This window comes from Rhinolophus hipposideros (genome assembly GCF_964194185.1).
Source record: "Rhinolophus hipposideros genome assembly, chromosome: 22".
NCBI lineage: Eukaryota > Metazoa > Chordata > Mammalia > Chiroptera > Rhinolophidae > Rhinolophus > Rhinolophus hipposideros.
The window spans coordinates 246,410-268,247 of record NC_138068.1 but is presented as its reverse complement, the minus strand read 5'-3'; the positions used below and the strand labels follow the sequence as shown (position 1 = coordinate 268,247).

The following is a 21,838-nucleotide window of genomic DNA, read 5'->3' as shown; positions in this document are numbered from 1 at the left end:
AGGCCGCGCCCCTCCCGGGGCCTGTCGTGCCCCATGTGGTTTGCTATGCACTGACCAAGAACCACTAACTGCATGTCACTGGAACATTGCACCTTTGCGTGTGTGGTGTGTTCCCTTGGAGCTTAAACCTGTTACTTATACTCCTGTTTTCTTGGCAACAGCAAATCGCACTTTGTAGTTGCTACAGACTGTGTACCCTGGAGTGGACAGCTCTGTGGGGAACAGGTGTGAGCTGGGCAGTGGGGCTGCAGGGCGTCGCAGCAGTGGCAGTGCTGGAGGGACGTGCCCCTTACATGGGGTTCCACTGACTGAGCTGTAAGAGACACACCATCACTAGTCCAGACGCCTCAGCTGGATTTCCTCCGTGTTCTCCGCACTGTGGACTGACAAACACACGTTCAGGCGTTCTAGTGCCCCCACCTTGCTTTTCGCTCATTTAGCAAATGTGCGGTCAGCCGCCAGGCCAGACACTAGAGGCCGGCGCTCGGGTTTGCCTGGCGCTGTGGGAAGCTCCCGCGTGGCCCGCTGCAGGCGGGGCCGAGCCGGCGTCCCCCCTGTGGATGGATGGGGCGGGGAGCTTTGCCCTGAAATGACTGCAGAGATTTCTTTTGACCCTGATGTTCTCAAATTCTGTGGAAAGCTGTGGAGCGTGCTGGTACTGGGCAGTCGTGTCTGCGCTGGCCCCTCTGTCCAGTGATGGACGTGAAGACGAGGCCACGACATGGCTTTGGTTTGCAGGAAACTTGCCTTGAAGTATCACCCTGACAAGAACCCCGACAACCCTGAGGCCGCGGACAAGTTCAAGGAGATCAACAACGCACACGCCATCTTGACAGACGCCACCAAGAGGAACATCTACGACAAGTACGGCTCGCTGGGGCTGTACGTGGCCGAGCAGTTCGGGGAGGAGAACGTCAACACGTACTTCGTGCTGTCCAGTTGGTGGGCCAAGGTGAGGGCTGCGGCCGCCCGGGGCCTCCGCCGGGGGCGTCGCGGGCCGTGCTCCACACTCCCGAGCCCAGGCTCTGCGCCAGGGCGGCCTTTGTCCTCGTCCTGTGTCGTGTGGGCAGAGGTTCCGGCTGCCTTCCCGTAACACACCAGTGCCCAGTGCCAGCGTGTCAGCTCTGCTCTCCAGAAGGTAGAGCGAGGACGCAGCCTGGCGCCGGGGGGGGGGGGGGGGGGGGGGGGGTCTTGTTCCATTGCTGGGAACACTCAGTGGGAGTCGCACCCGAGAAGCCTTCGCCGTGTCCCCGTGTCCCCTTGTTTTCTTTTGTTTTGAACACTCCCCCTTTATCTTACTCACGCGCCCACCCCGTGTCAGGTCGAGGCGGTGCCCGCGGGCCCGGCGCCGGGCACAGAGAGCCGCCCTTCCCTGCCTTTCTAAAGTGTCGTCCTCCCGCCTCCGCTCCCCGTTCGCTGCCCGCCCTCCCCCCGGCGGGCGGTGCCGCCACCCAGTGCCCTGCCCCCCCAGGCCCTGTTCGTCGTGTGCGGGCTGCTGACCTGCTGCTACTGCTGCTGCTGCTTGTGCTGCTGCTTCAACTGCTGCTGCGGGCGCTGCAAGCCCAGGGCGCCCGAGGCCGAGGACGGCGACTTCTACGTGTCCCCCGAGGACCTGGAGGCGCAGCTGCAGTCGGACGAGCGCGGTGAGTGCGAGCCGGGCCGCGTCGTGCGTGGGGCGCCGCCCGCGCGGGCCCTCAACGGCGTCCACCTGTCTTGTCAAACAGGAGGGCACTGACACTGTGCCGGGAGTGTGTGTGGTGGCAGCTGGGACTGTTGAGGTGTGAACGTGGACACCGGAGGTAAACGCAGACACACAGGGCCGCCCCGCCCTCACTGTGGTAGCCGTAGTTCCCAGGGACCGAGGCGGGGGCGGGGCCGCGGGCTGGCGGTGACCCGAGCTGACCGACAGGAATGCTGCTGGGTGGAGGTCAGCGCATAGCCTCTCCCCTCCGAGCGCTTGTCCCGCGACCTCTGGCCCAGTAGAGCGACCAGGCGACGGAGCGTTGTCACCGCAGGACGTGCTGTCAGGGGCCGGACGGCGAGGCTGCCGTCCTCGTCCAATGAACACGCGTGTGGTTGCTTTTCAGAGGCCACAGACACGCCGATTGTCATACAGCCAGCGTCTGCCACAGAGACCACCCAGCTCACGGCCGACTCCCACCCCAGCTACCACACCGACGGGTTCAATTAAGCCCAGGAGCAGCCGTGACGGGGAGACGCCCGCACCGGCCACGTCACCTTAGGATCATGAACTGTAGTCCCAGCGTGGGGGGGCCACTGCGCCGGGCCCCCCAACCCCCGCCCCGTGAAGCGCGTAGCATGCCGTATTTACAGCCGTTTAGCTACGTCGTCGTCTTCTGTGTCTCCTTTCTAAGCATGTACGGGGTCACGCTCCATGTCTGTCTGTGCTGCGAGCAGGGTTCAGTGTGGCCGCCCTGGCCAGACGCTGGAGCCCCCAAGGCTGCCCCTCCCCGGTACCCCTGGGGCCACAGTGGGGGCCGTCCCTGCAGTGTGGCCACAGGCACGGCCCCCCAGAGCCCGGTGTTGGCAGCGAGGACAGTTTGCACAGGACCTGTTCGTCTCGTGTGCGTGGCCGTGTGGCGGGGTTCTTCCCGCGGGTGAGATTGCTGAGACCACGTGCTCTGCCTGTGTCTGGCCTGAGTCCCCACGTCCCAGGGACCCACAGCTCCTGTCCTTCAAGTGGTCCCTCAGGCCACGAGCTGGACAGACAGGGCCCCCACTTCTCTGCATCACCCTCCACATTCCTTCAGGCCCACGTGGCCTCTTTGTAATCTCTTCTGGACCTCAGAACCACAAGCAGTAGCAGCAACCCAATTAGTCATAGTCAGAGGGGCTGGGGGTCCAGGTTGCTGGTGGTGCACGGCTGCACGGCCGCCCTCTCGGCCCCCCGAAGCTCCTGACCACCCCCTTCCTTCAGATGCTCCCTTCGGCCTCATGGATGCTTCTGGCAGAGCTGGGCCCTCAGGTCCCTGGGGGAGGACCAGAAGGACCAAGGGCACACTCTGAACTAGCGGGGTCGGGTCCGGGGAGCCCTAGTGCCCTTGGGCTTGTTAGCAGCCAGACCACAGGCCCCCTCGCCACTGTTGCGAGCAGCACCTTCTGTGAACTGCAGAAGTCGTTTGTCTTGACTGTGTCCCAGACTTTGTAGGAGGTGTCCCTGCTGCGGGGACTGAAGAAACGTGGGTTATGGTGTGCCCGTGCCAGCAGACTACACGTGGTGCAGCCCTGCTGGACCCAGGCCAGCCACGGGAGACCCGAGCGGCCCAAGTGGGCCTGGTTTCTGCAGCACAAACCTAATGGCTGCTGCTGAGCGTCCCTGGGTTTCCAGGAGAAACGGACGAGCTGGAGAAGCTGCACGGGGGCAGTTCCCTGGCTCAGAGGGACCAAAACACGTTCCTGAAGCCACTGTCCTCACCCGCTGCCCTCGCCTGCTCACCCAGGGCCGTGCAGAGGGTCGGCTCGCGTGGCCAGGATGTGGCTGCATGACAGCAATGTCAGGACAGAACGGACGCTCTGAAAGCAGGGCGCCCGGCCGAGTGCTCTTGCAGGCTGTTTGGTCCCGCTGGGTTTGTTTTCTGCCCGTGAAAAGGATCCTGGAGACATTCGGCGAGAGGGGAGCTGTGCACTGTGATGCGAAATTAGAAACAATTTGCTGACATCAGGCCTCATAAAAGGATATGAAATTCATTGTTTGGCACAAGGGAGGATACGAGACAGGGGCGTTTTCTCTGCCACCCAGCATGGCAGCTGCGGGATTCAGCCTGAGCTGTAGGCCGTAGGCAACCTTTGTGATGTTTCTGGGAAGACCTTAGGAAGTGAGTTCTTTTTCCCCAGAATGGCAAAGGACCCGGCTTCAATCTTGCAGTGGCTGTGCTGTCCCTGCGCCTGGCCTCAGCCGAGCCAAGGCCCATCACGTGTCACTGAGTCCCTTGCTGGGTGTCTTCCAGTTACGGAAGCTGTTGATCTTTTCTTAGACACACAGGCTCCCCTCGGGCAGGTCTCATGGAATTTGCGAACAGTAGGTTGTTGTGGGGACAGGGTGACGGCCTGGTACCCCAGAACCCTTTGCAGTTTCACTGGGATCAGTGTCAGGCCCCCATCCTGCTTCAGGACCAGACCCCTAGGCGCATTTCCTTCTCTCGCGTGGTCAGTTTCCCTGCTAAGCAGAGGTGAGTCTGGAGACGCACCCCCATTGGTGTGCTAAGGGGGGGGCTCAGCTTCTACTTGGGGCTCCCCAGAGTTGCGGCCACATGTGGCCAGTGCTGGTGTCAGTACACGACGAAGCCCGCTCATTTTGCCAAGGGCAGGGTTTGCCGGGCACCAGACCAATGTGCCTACGGGCCAGGCAGCACGGCCATGTGTGGCGCAGGGCAGGCGATGGCTGCTGCAGGTAGGTTTGCTTCTGCTCAGTGATGTGCTCCCGTCTTCCTTTCAGCTTCCTTCGCGTTTCAAATTGCGTCTGATGTGGCCCTCGGTGTGTTGCGCCTTCCTAGCTGTCCGGGCGATCGAGGCGCACACCCAGGTACCGGCAGGCGGGCAACGCTGGGGGCCGTTTCTGTCCTTCCCTGGCTCTCGGCACGTCCTGCCAGGGACCTCATTCCTTTCCCATGTTCTGAGCTGTGAACCCACGTGACACAGGACTGACGTTTCATTTTTGTTACTTTGGTTGTGACCCATCCTCCTGTGGAATTAGTGATGCTCCATTTTACAGCCCTTACAAGCACGGTGGGGCGTGTGCTGTGGCTGCAGCCTTGAGTGTCCCATGTGTGCGAGTGTGTGCGTGCGGGCCCCACAATGGCCTCTGGATCCTTGGCGGGCGAGCTGGGCAGGAGCGGGGTCCCTGAGACCTTCACTGGGAACACGGAAGGGAAAGCGGACCCTGCCGTGTGCCCGGTTTGTTCGGATGGCTGGGCCTGGCGCCTGAGGGCACTGCAGGCAACACCCCTGCCAGGGTTGGGTACCAGAGCTACTGGGGTGGTGAGTGTCCCCATGTGACATCTAGGAGGTGGCTGGAAACCCTTTCCTCCCTTGAAACTTTAAACCAACTTTGTAAGCATCAGGTACAATCAGTGACAAAGCTGCATTCTAAATGGGTCTCTGTCCTGGCCACACACCGGTCAGCCCGAGGGTGGGTCCTGCAGGCGGCATCTTTTGGTAGACGGTTTCACTGGGAAGTACGGTTGTGTTTCGTTCTCAGTGAGGGAGGCAGTTGACAGTGAAGTATATTTGCATTATTTTTAAGAACTTAAGTGTAAATGCATGGAAAGCCGCCATCCATGCCCGGTTTTGTCCTGTGACTGGAACCCGACCGCCCATGTGCGCACCGAAGGGCAGGCTGGAGGTGACGGTGGTTTCCCATGGTGACCTCCGTCTTGTATGTCTGAATGTTGACTTAAAGATAACTTGTAAAATAAATGTTTTCACTGCGGACCAGGTGTGTGTCTTACTTAACAATCCCTGCAGGTCTCACACTGAGGGGCTGGGACCCCACTCCCACCTGCCTGCTCCAAGTGTGGACAGACGCCCCTCCCCTCGTTTTCTCAGTAGTAGCAGGAGTGAAGAAGGAACGTATGAGCTGTGAAACCTGTAAGCCAAGGGCAGCTCAGTCTGTGGGGCCTGCAGCCCTCCTGGGACATGTCCAGGCAAGGCGGTGGCCAACAGCACTGCCCCTCCCCCCAGACAGCAGCACCCTCCTTCCTGCTGCTGGGTGGTGACCGTCCAGCCTGAGGAGCCAGGCCGCTGATGACTGGACAGCAGGCCCATCACCTGGCACTGTGAGGCCGGGAGTGGGGTGGCAGAGGACGCCTGGTGCAGGCCAGCCAACCCCTCCCCTCCCAGGACAGTGGCCGCCGTGCGCTCAAGACAGTGGCTGTCACGACTGGGCCTGTGCTCTCTCTCCTTTGACCCTTGGGCATCTCCATCCGTGTCAACCGCTCGTCCTGACTGCTCAGGGCAGGCTTCCTGGGTTTGTCCCCTGCCTGCCCCACCCAGGGCATCCTCGTATCTGGACACCACGCCCGCCTTTCTGGGTCATCTCCAAGCTGGTGTGACCCAGCACTGCGAAGGGCATCTCCTGGGTAGGGCTCAGCCTCCTCCCTGGCCCAGCGGCAGTCAGTCCCCAGGGGTCCCTCCCCTGCCACCTGATGGCAGAGGGGAGCCCGGAGCCCCACGTTTGGGCCTGTGTTTTGGAGGAAGGTGTGTGTGGCCTGGGGCTTGCGACTGGTCGTGCTCTCGGTCTGCTCCCACGCAGGTGGGACCCTGCCAGTGCTGCTGCCACTGACGTGAGGCTCGGGCATCGGGACCCTGGCCTGAGGACGGAGAGGCCACCCTGAAGCAGGAGGCCCATGGGTTGTCGGCAGCAGCTGCCTCCAGAAACCCAGGCCACACGCGTCCCCTTCCACACTGTCAGGTGAACGTCCCTTGAGGATGCTGCTCAGAGGTGCCTGGTTTTCCTTCTGTGACCTTGCTCTGGAAAAATTAAGGCAGCATGAAAATAGTAAGCAATGTAACAAATACCTTGAAACAATGTGGACGTAAGAAATCAGGAGTTTGCGGTAAGGTCTTCATGAAAAGGAAAAGGACGGCAAACCCCTGTGCTTCTCTGCCGCCCACTGTCCCTCCCAGCGTGGCCACTGGCCGCCTGCGGTTTTCGGCCCCGCCTCCCGGAGTCCGCATCCCCGAAGCCCTGTCACGGAGGTTTGTTTTCTGAATAGGCATTTTTTCCTTTTCTTGCCGCCTGGCCCCACTCGGGTTGAAGCCGTTGTTTCGCAGTCTAGCTGTGTAGGTCGCAGCTGCCCGCCGATGCTGGTGGAGGAGCCCTGCTCCCGCCGCCCGTCCCCGTGTCCCCGTCCCCGCAGCGGCCGCCCAGCCCGCCCAGCTCCAGGTCCAGCCGTCGGTCACGCGCTGAGCTGCAGGGGGCGCAGCTCAACGACTCGTGGGCTCGACCGCCTGCGCCACTGGGGCCGCCCCGTCATTGAGTTTAAAGTGTCACGTGGCCCTAACGCCACCTACGATGGGTGTTTTCTCGTGGATCCAGGTGACCACGTGTGGGTGTCGTGCGCGAGCGCGCACAGCGCCCAGACCACCTGGGACGGCACCACGAGTCCTGCGGCCTTGCTGCTGGGGGACCTGGGGTCTTAGGGTCCCCTCGGAGGCCAGCGCCCCGCCCCCAGGCGCGCATGCGCGCTGCGGTGGCTGAGCCCCGAGCTGAAGCCCCGGGGTGACGGTGACGGGCCCGGAGCTGCCTGGCAGCGTGGCCTGGGCTCTGCGCGTCCTCACGCTGCTCCTCGCCGTGTTCCTGATTGGCTTAGGGAGCGCGACGCTCGTCTTCAGTGTTTCCCGCGTGGGGTCCCCACCGCGGGCCACCCCCGCACGGTGTGCGGGGCCGAGGGCCGCCCGTGCCCCCCGCTCGCCAACTGCGCGACCAGGGGACTAGCGTTGCGGCGCGTGGTCTGCCCGGAGGAGCGGGGCCTCCCCGCAGCCGGCTCCCCGCCCCGCGTCGCGCGTGCTCTCCCGCGCCGACACCCCCGGTGACTGGTCCGCCCGGGCTTCCTGGGACGAGCCACCGGGAAGGGCCTTCCGGAAACGGCGCCCCAGGTCCCCAGGTCCGGCATCTGGTGCCCGGCCTGTCCCCCGCGGACTACGGTAACTGGCGTCACCACATGAGCAGTTTATTCAAAAAGCTGGAGGGGACGACCGGCAAGTAGCCGTCGCAGTCGTGTGTCACCGCGGTGGGGACAGGCAGGGGCCTGGGGACCCAGGGCGCCAAGGCCATAGGATGACTTCTCGCTCAATAACGTCAGCATGCGACCTGGCCCCCGAGGGCGCGCGGGCCGCGGGGTGTGGAGGCGGCCAGCCGGGGCAGCTGCGGTGCCAGCTGCGGTGCCCGGTGCCCGGTGCCCTGCGCCCCTCACCCTGGGTCAACGTCAGGTGCCCGCAGCATCCCCAGCCCGCACCCCTGCACACTGGCTCCCCCCCAACTCCAGCTCCCAGAGGAGTGCTGGACGCCCTGCTTCAGAGGGACCCCCGCTCCCACCCAGATAGAATCCTGCCGGGCACCTCACTTCAGCTGCGATTCCCCAGAACTCGGGGAATGGCAGGGAGACTTTCTCCAGTGTCTCCCTCGACCCCAAAAGGCCCCTCCATGGCCCCCAGCCAGCGTGGTCAGGGACATGCATGCTGGAGGGTCGGAGCCAGAGCCCATCCCACCCCCAGCCATGTGGCACCAGGGCCATTCTTGGCCCCCACCTGGAAACTGGTTGGTGACCAGATGAGCCAGGGGACCCACGCCTGGACCAATTCCCACCCACAAGGTGGTCAGCTCAGCAGATGTACAGCTGGAGTCCCTCCTCAGGGCTCCATCCTGTGGAGTCACAGACGTGGGTCCCTGCAACCTGTGTGTGAATTGCCGCATTCTCACCCTCTAACCCTAGCGCAGCCCAAATCCACCTGCTGCCCGCTGCCCGATTCCCTTCACCTCAGAACCCTCTGCTCCTCCACTCCTGCTCCCCTCAAACTCTCAACTTGACCTTGGACAGCCTGAAAGCCCCAGCCTCCGGCCACAGGCCTGGCCCAGGGCCCAGGAATCCAGGCGCCTCGTGGGATGCCCCTGACTCCAGGTGGCCCCGGTGAGGCACCACAAGGGCCGGGTCCTTGCCCAGGTCCATCCGGCCCTCCAGCCCCTACTGCTGACATGTGCAGTGGGCATGCGTGAGCTGCTGGGTCAGCGTGACAAACCCGTGCCTAATGCCAGGTCTGGACCCCATCCTCCGGCCCAGAAGGAATGCCCCAAGCTTCCCTTCCCACTCGCCCTGTGGCTGCCACTGCTGGGGAAGGGGGAACACCTCACGGGCTGACGAACCTGAGATTGACCCTGGAGACACCATTCTCAGGTTGGACAGTCCTGGAGGTGCTGCCCAGGGGCAGGTGGTGGAGCCCTTGGCGGACAGCTTCCCCTTGGAGACCCTCACCCTAAGTCACAGGAGCTTCCGGGCGACTACGGGGAGGGGGCTCCAGGTCTGCGTCCCACCCACCTCTCCCCCTCCCAGCTGCAGCGCCCCTCTCTCCCCCACGTGCCCTCCACACCCGGCCCCACAGATGCCCAGAAAGGCAGCACAAGAGCTCCCAGCTCCCAGTTAGCCTGTCAGCCCTGGAGGGCACCACCCAAGGCTCCTCAGACTGGAATCCCTCGTGTGCCCAACAGCTGTACAAAGCACTGCTCCAGAGAAGCCTGTTTCTGGGGCTGGGAGGCTCCCAGGGGCCAGAGGAATTGCCCCTCCTTTCATTGGCACCCTAGAGACCGCCCCACGGAACCCTGGCAGGAAATGGGCTGAAGAGGTCCCCTAACCTGTGGCCTGGTGTCCCTGAGCTGCCACTGATGAGGGGACCCCAGCCGGAGAAGGCAGGGCCTCTGGTTCAGACCTCCTGCCTCCAGGCTCTGCTCTAGGTCCCCACTGACCCTCAAGAAGAGGGCAGAGGCCATCTGTCCCCAGGAGCCAGTGGCTGGGTGAGGCAGGGGCAGCTGGCTCCTCTCGCACACACGTGCACGCATGTCTGGACGTGCTCTGTCCTTCTGCATGAGACGCGTGTGGGTGTTGGTGCACACGTGTGCGTGTGTGGGAGCTTGTCAGCCTCAGCTGGACTCTGGCAGGCCCACCCGGGAATGAGTCAGCCCAGCCGGGCTCCTCATCAGCTGGTTGCCCCCGTCCTCCTCTAGGAAGACCTGCTGGACAAAATGGCATCTTTCCTGCCTCATGGCCCCCTGGCACCTGCCGAGCAGGGCCAGGCCTGGGCAGCCTCTAGGTTCCAACACACAGCACAAGAAGGAGTGAACGAATGAGTGAGTGAATGAATGGGGACCCTGCAGACGTGGGAGAGGGGTCCACTCACCATGCTGGGGAGAAGCCCTCCTGCTGACTTCTGGGCCGCGTCAGTCCTGTCCCTGGTGCCTGGCCACCCTGTGGACAAGCCTCCCGCCTTTATCTGCCCGCCCTTGGCCTGCCCCCCCCAGTGACTTCCTGTCCCCGCCCATGACAAGCTTTTCCATGACATGGCCTTTGGGGAGGGGTGGGACCAAGGAGACCAGGAGGGCAAGAAAGAGGCCAGAGCCAGGGCTGGAGGGCAGCAGAAGAGGGAGTCGGGTACCTGCCAGCCCACCTGCACCATGCACGCCCCTCACAGGCAGGCCTACCACTCACTGGCCATGTGAGGGGCTGCAGGAGCCTCCCCCTCAAGCCCAGGAGCAGAGGGCAGGGCTGGACGTGGGCTTCTGGCCTTGAAAGGCATGCTGGGCCACGGAGGCCCTGGTCACCTCCTGCAACTGGGACTCCTGTGGCCAGCCAGGGGCCAGGACCAGCTCATCACTCCCCCCTCCAGCCACCCACACACCAATTTCCGCTGGGCCTCCTGATGCTACAAACCCGTGGTGGGGTGGGGAGTGTCTTTGGAGGACGTCTCTTCTGAGAGCCAGTGCCCAAGGTCCAGGCCAGGTGGCCACCAAAGAGCCCACGCAGCAGAGCCAGGAGCCACGGGCCCTCACTCTGCCCTCTCCTAAATCTGGCAGAGCCTGGACTGCAAGGAAAGCCTGTCCTGACCACCACCCAGCAGAGGCCAGGCGCCTGGACTCCACCCGTCCATGGTGGCCTGGTGGGGACTGAGGCGGTCAGCTGTTTGGGGGTCCTCCCCAAGCCCGGGTCCCAGGCAGAACACCAGTCACTCCCCAGCTCATCAGTCACAGCTCCGTTTTTCCTAAAGCTTTATTTTATAAAACGTACCGAATAAGTTACATTGGTAACAGTCAAAATAAGTTAAGGTCTGTGTCACAGGCCAGGAGGCAGGAGGAAGTCGCGTGGGGCTGGGGACGCCAAGAAACTGCCGCCAGCTAACTGGCCCAGGCCACTTCCTCCTCGTCGCTGCCGTCCGGGGCTGCGTCTGTCCCGAAGTAGCGGTCGCCGAAGTTCCCTAGAAGAAAACGCAGGCCCTTGTGTTGGGGGCTCTCGCCCAGCCGGCGCCCTGGCCCCCTGGACCGGGCCCAAGGCGGCCTCACCGATGCCCGGGATGATGCGGAACAGGTCGTTCACGCGCTTGTCCACGGCCGTGGTGATGATTCTCACGCGTGGAAAAGCGTAGGCCACCGAGTGAACGCCCATCTCCGCCATGAGCAGGGACAGCAGGAAGATCTTGTCCTCAGGCACGTCGTGGTCCTGCGCCGGAAGGGACGGGATGGGAAATCCCGAGGCGCCCAGCGGCCCGCAACCGCCCGCGCCCACTCACCAGGAGCACGCGCACAGCCATCATGGCCGCAGCGCCCGTGGACACGGTGCAGTCCATCAGGATCACGTGGTCGTCACTGATGTCCTTGGGCAGCCGCAGGTAGTGGAGCTGGGGGCAGTCGCAGCATCAGGGCCGCCCCGCGGGCCCCCCCCCCGCCCCAACCCCCCGCGGGCCCCCCCCGCCCCCCCCCCGCGGGCCGTCCCGCACCTCGGGCTCCCCCGTGAGCTGGTTGGTCTGGATGAGGATGGTGCCGATGCGCACGTCCTTGCACACGGCCCGCAGCGCGGGCTCCATGGTCTCGCCCGCGCGCAGGATGGACACGCCGGTGATCTGGGGGCGGGGCTCAGCTGTCCGGACCCGCCGCCCGCGCCGCCCGCCCCGCCCCAACCCGGCCCCGGCCCCGGCCGGTACCTGCTTCCCCGCGTAGCACTTGCCCGCGTAGTCCTGCCCCTGCGGGGTCTGCACCACACAGTCCTGCGCGCAGAGCGACGGGGGCGCTGTGAGCTGGGGCCGCCGGCCCTCCCGGTGCCACCCCCGCCCTCCCGGTGCCACCCCCGCCCTCCCGGTGCCTCCCCCGCCCTCCCGGTGCCACCCCCGCCCTCCCGGTGCCACCCCCGCCCTCCCGGTGCCTCCCCCGCCCTCCCGGTCCCGGTGCCTCCCCCGCCCTCCCGGTGCCACCCCCGCCCTCCCGGTCCCGGTGCCACCCCCGCCGCGCCGCGCACCTGGAAGGGCAGGAAGGACAGCGCGTGCTCGATGAGCAGCCGCATGAGCCTCTTGGAGTAGAAGATGAACTCGTCCCGGCTGGTCTCCTTGTCCCTGCGGGCCGCGCGCGTCAGCAGAGGGGGCTGACGCAGAGGGGGCGCGCCCGTCCATCGCCGCCCCGCGCGCCGAGGCCCTCACCTGATGATGGTGTGCATGCCCCGCACCTGCGGCGTGCTCTTGAGGACACTCAGCGTCCGGGGCAGGGGATGGCACTGGTGCGCTGAAGCCAGCGCGGCCCTGGGGACACAAACGGACTGGAGCCTTGAGAAGGGGTGTTTTCTCCCAGGGCCCCATCCTCCCACTCTGCACACTGCGTGGGGGATACACGTGGTGGGGGCTGGGGGTGTACAGAGTGGAGGCTGCGGCAACCCTGCGGCTGGCCTGCAGAGCGCCCCCAGGTGCCCCTGCCCCCACCAAGGGCAAAGCGAAGGTTAAAGGACACGTGAAACGCAGAGCAGCTGATCATTAGGCAGGAAGCGAGGGGCTGGGAGCGGCTGGGCGTGGGCCTCCCCTCACAGCCTAGGCCCCTCCTGCGTGTGGGGACCTGGCGTGGGAGGGTGGCGCCTCCTCCCTCCAGATGAGTCTTGCTGGTCCCCACCCCAGCACACCTCTCCCTGCTGGAACAGCAGAGCTTTCGGCCAAGCCCTGACCCTTCCCCCAGGTGATGTGTGGCCCCCACAGGAGAGGGGACAAAGCTGGTTCAGAGGCCCCCTGCTGCTCCAAGCCCGAGGGAAAGGGGAGGAGGAGCAGCGCAGGGCAGGGCGGGCAGGCTGCCCAGGCGGGGAGGGGCAGGGCGGTGGGGGCGCAGCGCCAGCCAGCAGGGAGGCACCACAGAGCACTCTCCTCACAGATCCCAGCGCAGCTTCCTCTGCTCGCCAGGTGAAGAGTGTGTTCGGGGAGGGTACAGGGCAGGAAACCCAAGGGTTTACAGAAAAGGAAAAGAACAGAGAAAAGACCCCTTAGAGGGGAGCACAGGCGGTCCCTGCAGCCACCAGCTGGCCTGAGGAAGAGAAGAGGCAGGAAGAGCCCTGGAGCCTTTGCAGCTGTGCGCCTGGCTGGCCCCGGCCCCACCTCCCACGCCCAGCAACACTTCCTGGGCCGGAGGTGAGCATGCCGGCCACCACTTCCTTGGCTGACCAGAGAAGGGAAAATGTAGGTGTCTGCGTTTAGGTGTTTTCTCCAGTTTGAAACCCTGGAAACATTTTTTTCTCAGAACAAAGGCTTCCAGAGGGCCTGACGTGACAAGACCCGCAGGTGCCAGGGCCTGGGTGAGAGGCCAGCAGGCTCGTGCAATGGCAGGAAGCTGGAGGCAGCCGGCCACAGCCCTGGAGGCGTTTCCCGCACAGCAGCATGCTTAGGGGCTCTCCTGATTGGTGGCCCTGCCCAGGGCAGGTCCCTGGTGCTGACCGCGGCGTAAGAGCAGGTGACCCATCCACCCCCATGGGCAGCTCCAAGGCCGCCCTGGCCCATCCAGACCTCCTCCTGGCGGTCTCTGCACACCGGCTGCAGTGGCCAGAGGGCTGGGGCCTCACGCCACCTGGGTCGGGCAGAGGACGTACAGACCCAGGGCCTCTGGCCGCTGAGGGACATGCCTGTGGCTCCCACCAGGGGGTCCAGCAGTGCTGGCTCAGGAAGCCTATGCCACGGAAGGGAGGGGGTGTCCCACAATGAGCCCCATTGGGACGGAGCCTCCAGAAAGGTGTGACGACCAGCCTAGCATCAGGGCTCTGTGTGACCTTAAGCAAGTTCCTTAACCTCTCTGTGCCTTAGTCTCCTCATCTGCCTGCGAGGGGAGGCAGAAGCAGTGTGGGGGCCACCACACCACCCTTTGGTGCCTGAAGCAGGGCTGCCACAGTGGGTGGGCACGGCGGGAGAGGACCCTCTGCCTGCCTGGTGACAACCCAGACTCCTAGCCCCTGTGGATGCTGGAAATGCCTCCGTCTGTGCAGACAGGTGTGGGAAGTCTTACCTGACACTGAGCTCACGCTGCGGCAGCCACAGGAGACAAGGGAAGGGGCGGTGCGTTAGTGATGGCAGCACAGCTCCCCTCGCAGCCACCCGACAGCACAACCCGCTGCTGCTGTCCCGGCCAGCCAGGCCCCCCCACCCAGAAGTGGACATGCAGTCCCACGAAAGGATGGTCCCAAGTGACTGGCAGTCACGTGAAGGGGCCAGCTCCCTATAGCTCTGAGCTGGACGCCCTCTGGGCTCAGTGGAAGCAGAGGTAGGACCCCTGGGGCTCCATTCCACGACCTGCAGCCTCCATCGTAAAGCCAGCCAGGACACATGCCCTCAGGTTGGGGTCCCACCCACGGTGTTCAGGAAGTGGGGCTCAACACCAAAACCCAGGGGTTCCCCGAAGGGTTGGGAGGGACGGGAACGGCCTCTTCTGCGCAGGCCCGCTCGGGCGGGGCGCCCTTTCTCGGGACTGGCTGGCTGAGCGAGCAGGCCCGACGCGAATGGCCGGTGGGACACAGGACCCGCGTGGGGGCCGTGTGAGCGGGCGGCTGTGGGGTGGCAGCTGCGGGCTCACCTCCTCCAGCTGACTGTGCACGTGCTGCACGATGAGGCCGATAGCCACCGCATTCCCACTCCCTGGCCGGGAAAAGCGGGCGCGTGAGGCGGGCGGGAGGGTGGGGGCCAGGCGGGGCGCCGCTCGCCGGGGCAGGCTCACCGCTCGCCGGGGCAGGCTCACCTCGTGGCACCACAATGTCGGCCAGGCGCATGGTGGGCTGGATGTACTGGTCGAAGGCCGGCTTCACAAACTTGTTGTACTGCTTGATGACACCTGCGATGTCGCGGCCGCGCTCACTGATGTCCCGCCGTAGCCGCCGCACGAGGCGGATGTCGGAGTCTGTGTCCACGAAGATCTTCATGTCCAGGAGCTGTGGCATCGCGGAGCAGGGCTGTCACCAGACCTCCAGCAAGCGGCCCACACGGCACCGCGGCGGCATGCGGGGGGTGGCGGGCGGGGGGTCTGGCTGGAGGTGTGCGTACTGCCAGCAGGGCTTCAGATGGGGTGCAGGCTGGGTGGCCCCTGGGCAGCCTGCCCCACACACAGCCCCACTCGCTGATGCTCTCACACACTGGGTCTGGCCCCACACTCCGCACACAGCAGACGACCCCTGGAGGGGCACTGGGGGCCATGGGGTCCCTGGGCCTGAGCCCCCACTCACTGGTCTCAGAACCTACAAGGAGTAGGAAGCACACGGCCGCTGCGAGCACAGGCCTCTGCATGCGCCTCACCAGTCCTCCCCCACACCCAGTGACTGCACCCTGGGGACAGGCTGCGCAAGCGGGGCCTGCCTGCAGAAGGCACGCTGGGGGCCAGCAGGACTGCGTGGCCGGAGCCCGCCCTCACCTCCAGCAGCGACTTGTCAGCAAAGGCCATAATGCCCTCAAAGATGATGACGTTGGCGCCGTAGAGCGTCTTCTGCAAAGGGAAGGCGCCGTGCTCGTGCCCGCTCGCGTCCAGACAACCCCGCAGCCCCAGCCCACGGGCCTACCCAGTCCTTCTTGCGGCTGTGGGTGGTGAAGTCATACACGGGCACCTTGACGCTCTTGCCCTGCTTCAGCTTCTGCAGGGTGGACACGATGAGGTCAAAGTCGAAGGCGTCCGGGTGGTCAAAGTTGTAGTTGTTGAGGGCGGCCTGCTCCTGCTGCTGCCGGGTGAGCACCTGTGCAGAGACAAGTGGCGGTGGGCGGGCGCCCTGGGGATGGTCGCCGCACAGCCAGGGGCACCCCTCACCTTGTAGAAGGAGTCCATGGACAGCAGGACCACCCAGGGCACGTCCAGGGCCTCGATGATCATCCTGGCCACGGTGGTCTTCCCAGAGGCACTGCCACCGCCCAGGCCTGCGGGAGGGGCAGAGCCGTGCGTGCCAGCCTTACATGTGGGTCCCTTGGTGGCCAGAGGCAGGACAGCCCTTTCCAACCAACTCACCAACCCCCGCCCCAGGCCTGACATGTGACCGAGGGCCCCGAGGCATCCAGTCATCCAGTGGAGATGCCGGGCTGGCATCTGATGGTGGGCGGTCCTGCCTAACCCACCCGACTGGGGGTGTCCTCAGCCGCCAACTCACCGATGGCAAAGGCCTCCTTGGACTGCGTGCCGTGCTCGTTGTACCAGGGCGGCCGACCGGCTGTGTAAATGGTGCGTTTGCTGGTGCGCAGCAGGGGAGGCTCAGACTTGCACTGGCTGGTGGTACGTTTCCGGGGTGAGCGCCCGGCTCCCACGGGCGGGAGGAGCCTGCCCAAGGCTTCCACGCTGCTGCTGGGAGAGCACAGGCTCGCCTGGGCCCTGCCCCCACGTCAGGCCTGGCGTGTGGTGCACCGTCCACGCAGCACACGGGCACCACCTGCCCCCATCCACAGGGCCTATGGCCTTGGTCACCGTTCACACAGGTTCAGAGGGACAGGCAGGAGAGCGCTGTCCGACACCAAGGACAGTGACAACCCGATCAAGGACCCTGTCCCTTCCCAGGACCCTCTGGGAAGCCCCTCATTTTGTCAGATCCAATCCCTGTCACCCTGCAGGGCACACAGGGAGAGGGTCCCCCAGAGAAAGGCCACTGACAGGAGGGCTGAGCAGGGCTGTGACATCCATGTGGAAGCCACGGCCTCGCCCTCCAGCATCCTGCAGGGTGGACATGCTCACCTGTGTCGGTTTACACCCCAAACAGGCACCAGTGTGACTGGCCTAAGGTCTCAAACCCTGACAGGGACAGCTTCTGGGAGGCTCAGGGGGCGCAGCGGCCTACTCAGGAAAGGCCTGAGAAGGACAGACGCGAAGGTGTCTTGGAAGCACGAGGCCGTGAGAGACCAAACACTAAGAGGGGATCTGTTATGTGAACACCAGCCAACGCCAGGTGCATGCCCCTCGTGTGACTGCCTGAAGGCGCATGTGCACAGAACAAGCTAGAAGCAGACCTGCCAGGGTCTCTTTGGGCGCCAAATTTGGAAAAGGGGCTCTGCCACACTTGAATGTTTTGTTATCCAAAAGCGGACCAAGCCCTGGTCTGTCTCTGAAGCTCACGGCCCGGCCGTCACCATGACAACCTGCGGTGCCAGGGCACAGGTGCTAGGAACCCAGCCTCTGGCCAAGGCCCAGCCAGGGCAGCACCAGCTTGCCCAGGGCCAGGACAAGTGCCTCCCTGCCGCTGGGACGGCCTGAGCGTCTCCAACTTCAGAACACTGTTGTACTCGGAAGCCCGCTGCTGCCCAGAGCCGGAGGATGGTGTCTGTGCACATGTAGGGGTGGGGGCCATGGAAGAACTTAGCTGAGGCCTGACATGTGACAAGTCACGTCAGCAGCTCTCGAGGGCACAGAGGACGATGTCGGCACAAATGAAAGCAGCAAGAACACCACCCATCGTACTTGACAGGAGACACATGGCACCTCCTGGGGGACAGAGGACGCCGGCCGGGCTGCCGCTGCCCCTCCGTGGCCAGGCCAGCGTGCGGTCGGGAGTGAGCCCCGGGAGACACTGCCAATCTGTGTGCTCTGCGGCCCTGGAGGGAGCAGGAGCATTTGCCCTCGTGTGTCTGTGGTGGGGCTGAGCGCAAACAATGCAGTGGGCGCCAAGGTGACCAGGCGGTGAGGTGGGCCTGGGACAGCCTGCAGCACGGCCACCTGACAGTGTGTGTGGAGGACTTGGCCTGGCTCGGACAAGCTGCCTCAGGGGTGCCCCCCACACTCCCACCCAGCCAAGCAGGAGATACTTAAAGACTAGCAGCGATGTCCCCAAGCCCCGTCAGGGCCGGTGCTGGCTGTTCCCCTGGACGCACTTGTCTAGCAACAGTGAGCATAGGCTGTGGGGCCCACCGACGTGCCCTCCTAGCAGCAGGTGACCACACACCAGAAGTAGCCGGTGAGCCATCCCACAGTATAGGGCAGGGAGCTCCGAGTGGCCCTGAAGGCGCGGCAGGGAACAAAGTCCAGACCAGCCCCTCCCCTCTGTGCCTTCCGGCAAAGCTGGTTTGCAGGGGGCTGTGAGGACCACCTTGCAGGGGTGATGCGGGCCAGTGGCGGCCTGGGCTAGCACGACCCCTGTCTGGTAGCCTCTCCAGCAGGAGCCTTCGGGCCCCTACTTGGGACTGCTCCTTGTCCTACTGAGGTGATGACCACCGAGGATGACTCAGGCTTACGGTGCTGACAACCCAGGGCGGACACCCTCCCGGGAGGAGAAGTCACCAGGGACCACTGTGCCAGAAATCCACCCCCCTCGGGCTTGCGAGGGGCCTGAGCCGCGTCAGGCTGGGTCTGTGGCCAAGCCCAGCCCACTGCCTTCTCCAAAGCCCGTGCCTCTGTCACGGACAGAGCCTCACTGTGCCCTCCGAGCAAGCCTCACTCCATTTTCATGATGGGACCAACTTCGAGATGGGAAGCTGGCACAGAAGACCCCAGTCCCCATTCACATGTAGACAACAGGCTGCTGCAACCAACAGACTGGGCGTCACACCAATAACCATGCCTGGAACCACACCCCAAGCAAGACCAGTGCACCCCCAGCACCTGCCCGGCTGTGTGCTTCCTGGCCTAGTCACGCAGACATGCACCGACGGGGCCAGAGGCAGCCGATACGCCGGGGATGTGGTCCCCTCGCCACAGCTGGGGGACCACAGGCCTGCCACTCACCTGCCTTCTGCTCCGAGGGCCCAGCACCCCGAGATCCTGATGCCAGGGTAAGCGGGGGGACTGCTCATGGCTTGGACACACTGACCCGACGTGAGCAGGGGCACTCGTGTACTGCCTCAGACCTACAGCAGCCCCGGACAGCCCAGGAGCCACCTGAGTCACCCCTCCACGGTGGGTGGCACACAGGCGAGCAGCCTGAAGGGGTCCGGGCCTGGCTGGCAGAGGCTGCGTTGCTGGGAGGAGCAGCACTCACCCCGGCCCCAGAGACCGAGGTCACAGGCATAAGATGATCACCGGCTGGGGGCTGTGCACCCGCCTGGTATTAATAGCACTGACCCTGCTGAAGAGAACAGGCTGGCATGGCCTGGGCAGAGTGCAGGCCAGCCTCGGGTGAGAACAGCCCCTCTGGTGCGGGGGCTGGCTGAGGGCCACTGTGCACCCCTCCCCAGTACCCTGGCCTGCCTGTGGCTGTAGAGCCAACAGCCCCCAGTGGAACAGCGAAATCTGAGGTGTCTCTTGGCCACGCAGAGCTGAATGGGAACGCTGAGCTGAGCTGGGCGTCCCAACCCTGTCCCCAAGGTGCCTCCTAGAGGCATAAACAAATCTGAAACTCTACCCTCCTGCCATCTGAGAATAACTGCCCGCCCCGCCCCCTCCATGGCTGGGCTCACGTATCCCCCAAGGCCACCCAGTGCTCAGCGCTGGGGGGGACACAGCTGCTCTCCAGCCTGGCAGTGGGAGGGAGAGCGGGCTCAGCAAGGGTGGGTCAGTGAAAGCATCTTTCCTCAAGTGTGGAAAGGGGTTTGTGTCCACAGCTCCCCGTCTCCTCCCACCCATGTCAGCTTTCCTCCTGATTCAGCTTCCAGCACTGCTCTGGGCGGGCACAGGCTCAGGGAAGAGGAAATGCCACGTGGGATTCACACACCTGAAAGGGGCCTCTCCTGGCTGCCCAGGTAAGTGGGTGTCTGCGGCCCCACTAGAGGCACCTGGGCAGACGCTCAGGGGCTAGCGCTGTCCTGGGCAAGACTGCAGAGTTGAGGCAGGCAGTGCCAGGTCTCCACTCATGTATGACACCTGTCCGGGTTTTGGGAAGTTTGCTGGGTGAGTCAAGTGGGGCCAGATTGGGGAGCTGGTCCATGAGGACCTGGCCCAGGGGCCCCGACGGGCTCAGGGACAGAGGTATCAGGGCCGGTGGAGGCTGGAGGGCTGGGAGGCTACAGCCCTAAAAGTGCTGAGACAGGCTCTACGGACCGGCACTGCCCCCCACCTCTCCCCCCTGGAAAACCCCCTGCGGGTCCTCTTTCCTGCGGTGCTGGGCCAGCGTCCCTGCACCCAGAGCTGCAGTCTCTTCTCCACCTGACTGCACCAGGACACGGCCTGAGGAGTGCAGGTACTGCCATGGTGCTCACTCGTGCACTGGCATGTCCCAGGCTCGTCCTGTCCCAGGCTCGTCCTCACGGGGCTGACCCTCTAGAGGGCACAAGAAACAATGCCAAGGTGGACAGACCCCGCCAATGTGGCCGCCGTGACTTGGAAGGAGAAGCTGAGCAGTGGTCAGGGACTCCGACGGGAGCCAGCTTGGGGCCCTCGGGGGCAAGTGCTTGAGGAACAGGCAGAAGAGGCCCGTAGCGTGCCAGCACCAGGGGACAGTGTGAGCAGAGGCAGTTTGAGGACAGACCCTGCGGCCTCGGGAAGTCCACACTTACTGAACTCAGGTCCTGGCTCCCTCCTCTGTCCACCCCGGACCATGACCCGAGATGACCTCTGTCTCCCCGGGCACCATGAGGGACCCAGACAGTAGCTGCCACCAACCCGTGTCTTCCGAGAATGCTTTTCTCAAGAACTTAACTGGCCTCGCCCTCTCTGATCTTGGGCTAAATCAAAGACTGTTTGGAACCAGCAGGTGTCAGAGACTCAGGTCCTCCGGGAGCCTGACGCCTGTGCCAGGCTCCCAGTCACTGCTCACTTGGGAGGGTGTGCGCGCAGCACCCAGAGGCTCCCTCTCCTGGAGGCGAGCTGTCACTGCAGGGCCCCCCGGCCGCCCTTCTCTCCCTCCCGGCAGCACACAGACCGTCGAGGACTCCAGATCCGGGGCGTTTCTGCCTCCGAATGCCCCCCGATCCCGGGGACTAGATGCCCGAGGGGGGCAGTTCGGGCCTGGAGGTGAGAGCCAGGCTTCAAGGGCGGGGCTGGGGGGCGGCCCCAACACGGCTCTGTCCCGCCCCGAGGTGGCGCTGGCCCGCGGCGGCCGCTTTCCTCTCGGCCACTTCCCTCCCCAGCCAGGGGGACAGACGGCTGCTCCCCCCCACTTTCCCTCTTGCAAAGCCCCCACAGAAGCGTCGACTGCCCCCCAGAGACGCCCCCCATCAGGCGGGACAGTCAGCACCACGATCGCGACGTGGTGTGGCCTCTTAGTGGGGTGGGTCAGATCCTGAGCACGTGCGAATTCCCGAACTGACCACCTCGAGTGTAAGGCGGCCACACTGCAGCGCGGAGGCCCACGGGCGTGTCCACGTGGGACAGGAACCCGCCGGCCTCCGGGTGCAGCACGCGCCCGCGCGCCGAGCAGCGCACTTTGGCCGCCCGCAGGCTGGACCCCCGAGCCCCGCCCCGCTGGCCGCGGGGACGCGCGGGGCAGACGCGCGGGGCAGACGCGCCCGCTCCCCTCCGGGCGCGGCCCCCACCCCCGCCAGCGCCAGGGGCCCTCCCCCCGCGTCCGGGGCACCGGCTGGCCAGACCCAGCTCGGCGGGGTGGCCTCTGACCCCGAGGGGCTGTGTGCGTGCGCAGACGGGCCGCCGCGCCCTGCTCGCGGGCAGCGCCCCCCAGAAGGACTCGCTGGGCTGGGGCTCCGGCTCACGTGGGCCGCCCCTTCCCACAGCCGACTCAAGGGGCGCGCGCGACCCCAAGCCCGCGCTCGGCCGCCGCGCCTACCGGTCTTCGCGTGCGGCCTCGCTCTTCGCAGCCGGCCGCTCGGCCCCGTCTCCAGCCGCGGGGAACGGCGGGGGCGAACAGGGGGTGTCAGCGGAGGCCAGGGGCGCCGCCATGGAGCTCAGAGGCCTCCGCGCGGAGCGAACAGGCGGGGTCGGCCGCACAGGACGCCGGGAGCTGTGGTTCCGGGCCCCGTGCCGCACGCCGGCCGGCGCGCC

General features: G+C 65.0%; 2 protein-coding genes across 14 annotated transcripts in view; one reads left to right on the top strand and one right to left on the bottom strand.

Moving 5' to 3' along the window:
• Window positions 1–5,452, top strand: part of DNAJC5 (DnaJ heat shock protein family (Hsp40) member C5) — a 30,732-nt gene extending 25,280 nt beyond the window's left edge. The window contains exons 3-5 of the mRNA XM_081034322.1: window positions 739–952; window positions 1,472–1,643; window positions 2,088–5,452. Coding sequence (XP_080890448.1) covers window positions 739–952; window positions 1,472–1,643; window positions 2,088–2,191 — 490 coding nt within the window. The 3' untranslated portion in view covers window positions 2,192–5,452. The remainder of the gene's footprint in view (window positions 1–738; window positions 953–1,471; window positions 1,644–2,087) is intronic.
• A 5,305-nt stretch (window positions 5,453–10,757) lies between these two features.
• UCKL1 (uridine-cytidine kinase 1 like 1) lies at window positions 10,758–21,793 on the bottom strand. 13 transcript variants are annotated; one of them, XM_081033526.1, is made up of 15 exons: window positions 21,624–21,792; window positions 16,137–16,324; window positions 15,803–15,909; window positions 15,606–15,731; window positions 15,416–15,487; window positions 14,750–14,939; window positions 14,588–14,649; window positions 14,024–14,040; window positions 12,193–12,291; window positions 12,015–12,108; window positions 11,704–11,766; window positions 11,500–11,622; window positions 11,293–11,400; window positions 11,066–11,222; window positions 10,758–10,980 (listed from the first exon to the last, which is right to left on the bottom strand). In XM_081033526.1, the coding sequence occupies exons 1-15, from the start codon at window positions 21,734–21,736 to the stop codon at window positions 10,901–10,903; spliced, it is 1,599 nt and encodes a 532-aa protein (XP_080889652.1). In that variant the 5' UTR covers window positions 21,737–21,792; the 3' UTR covers window positions 10,758–10,900. The 13 variants fall into 13 exon arrangements, with proteins under 13 accessions (XP_080889652.1, XP_080889650.1, XP_080889645.1 ...); XM_081033524.1 differs by lacking the exon at window positions 14,024–14,040 and adding an exon at window positions 12,903–12,922; XM_081033519.1 differs by having other exon boundaries at window positions 15,561–15,731; window positions 16,137–16,327; window positions 21,624–21,790.
• Window positions 21,794–21,838: the final 45 nt, after the last annotated feature.

Excerpts from the sequence above, each read along its gene's own strand:
- UCKL1 (XM_081033514.1), bottom strand. The coding sequence starts at position 21,736 with ATGGCGGCGCCCCTGGCCTCCGCTGACACCCCCTGTTCGCCCCCGCCG. Across the intron at positions 15,910-16,136 it reads CAAGGAGGCCTTTGCCATCG|GCCTGGGCGGTGGCAGTGCC; the intron begins GTGAGTTGGCGG and ends CCCCTCCCGCAG. Across the intron at positions 15,488-15,560 it reads ACAGCCGCAAGAAGGACTGG|AAGACGCTCTACGGCGCCAA; the intron begins GTAGGCCCGTGG and ends TTCCCTTTGCAG.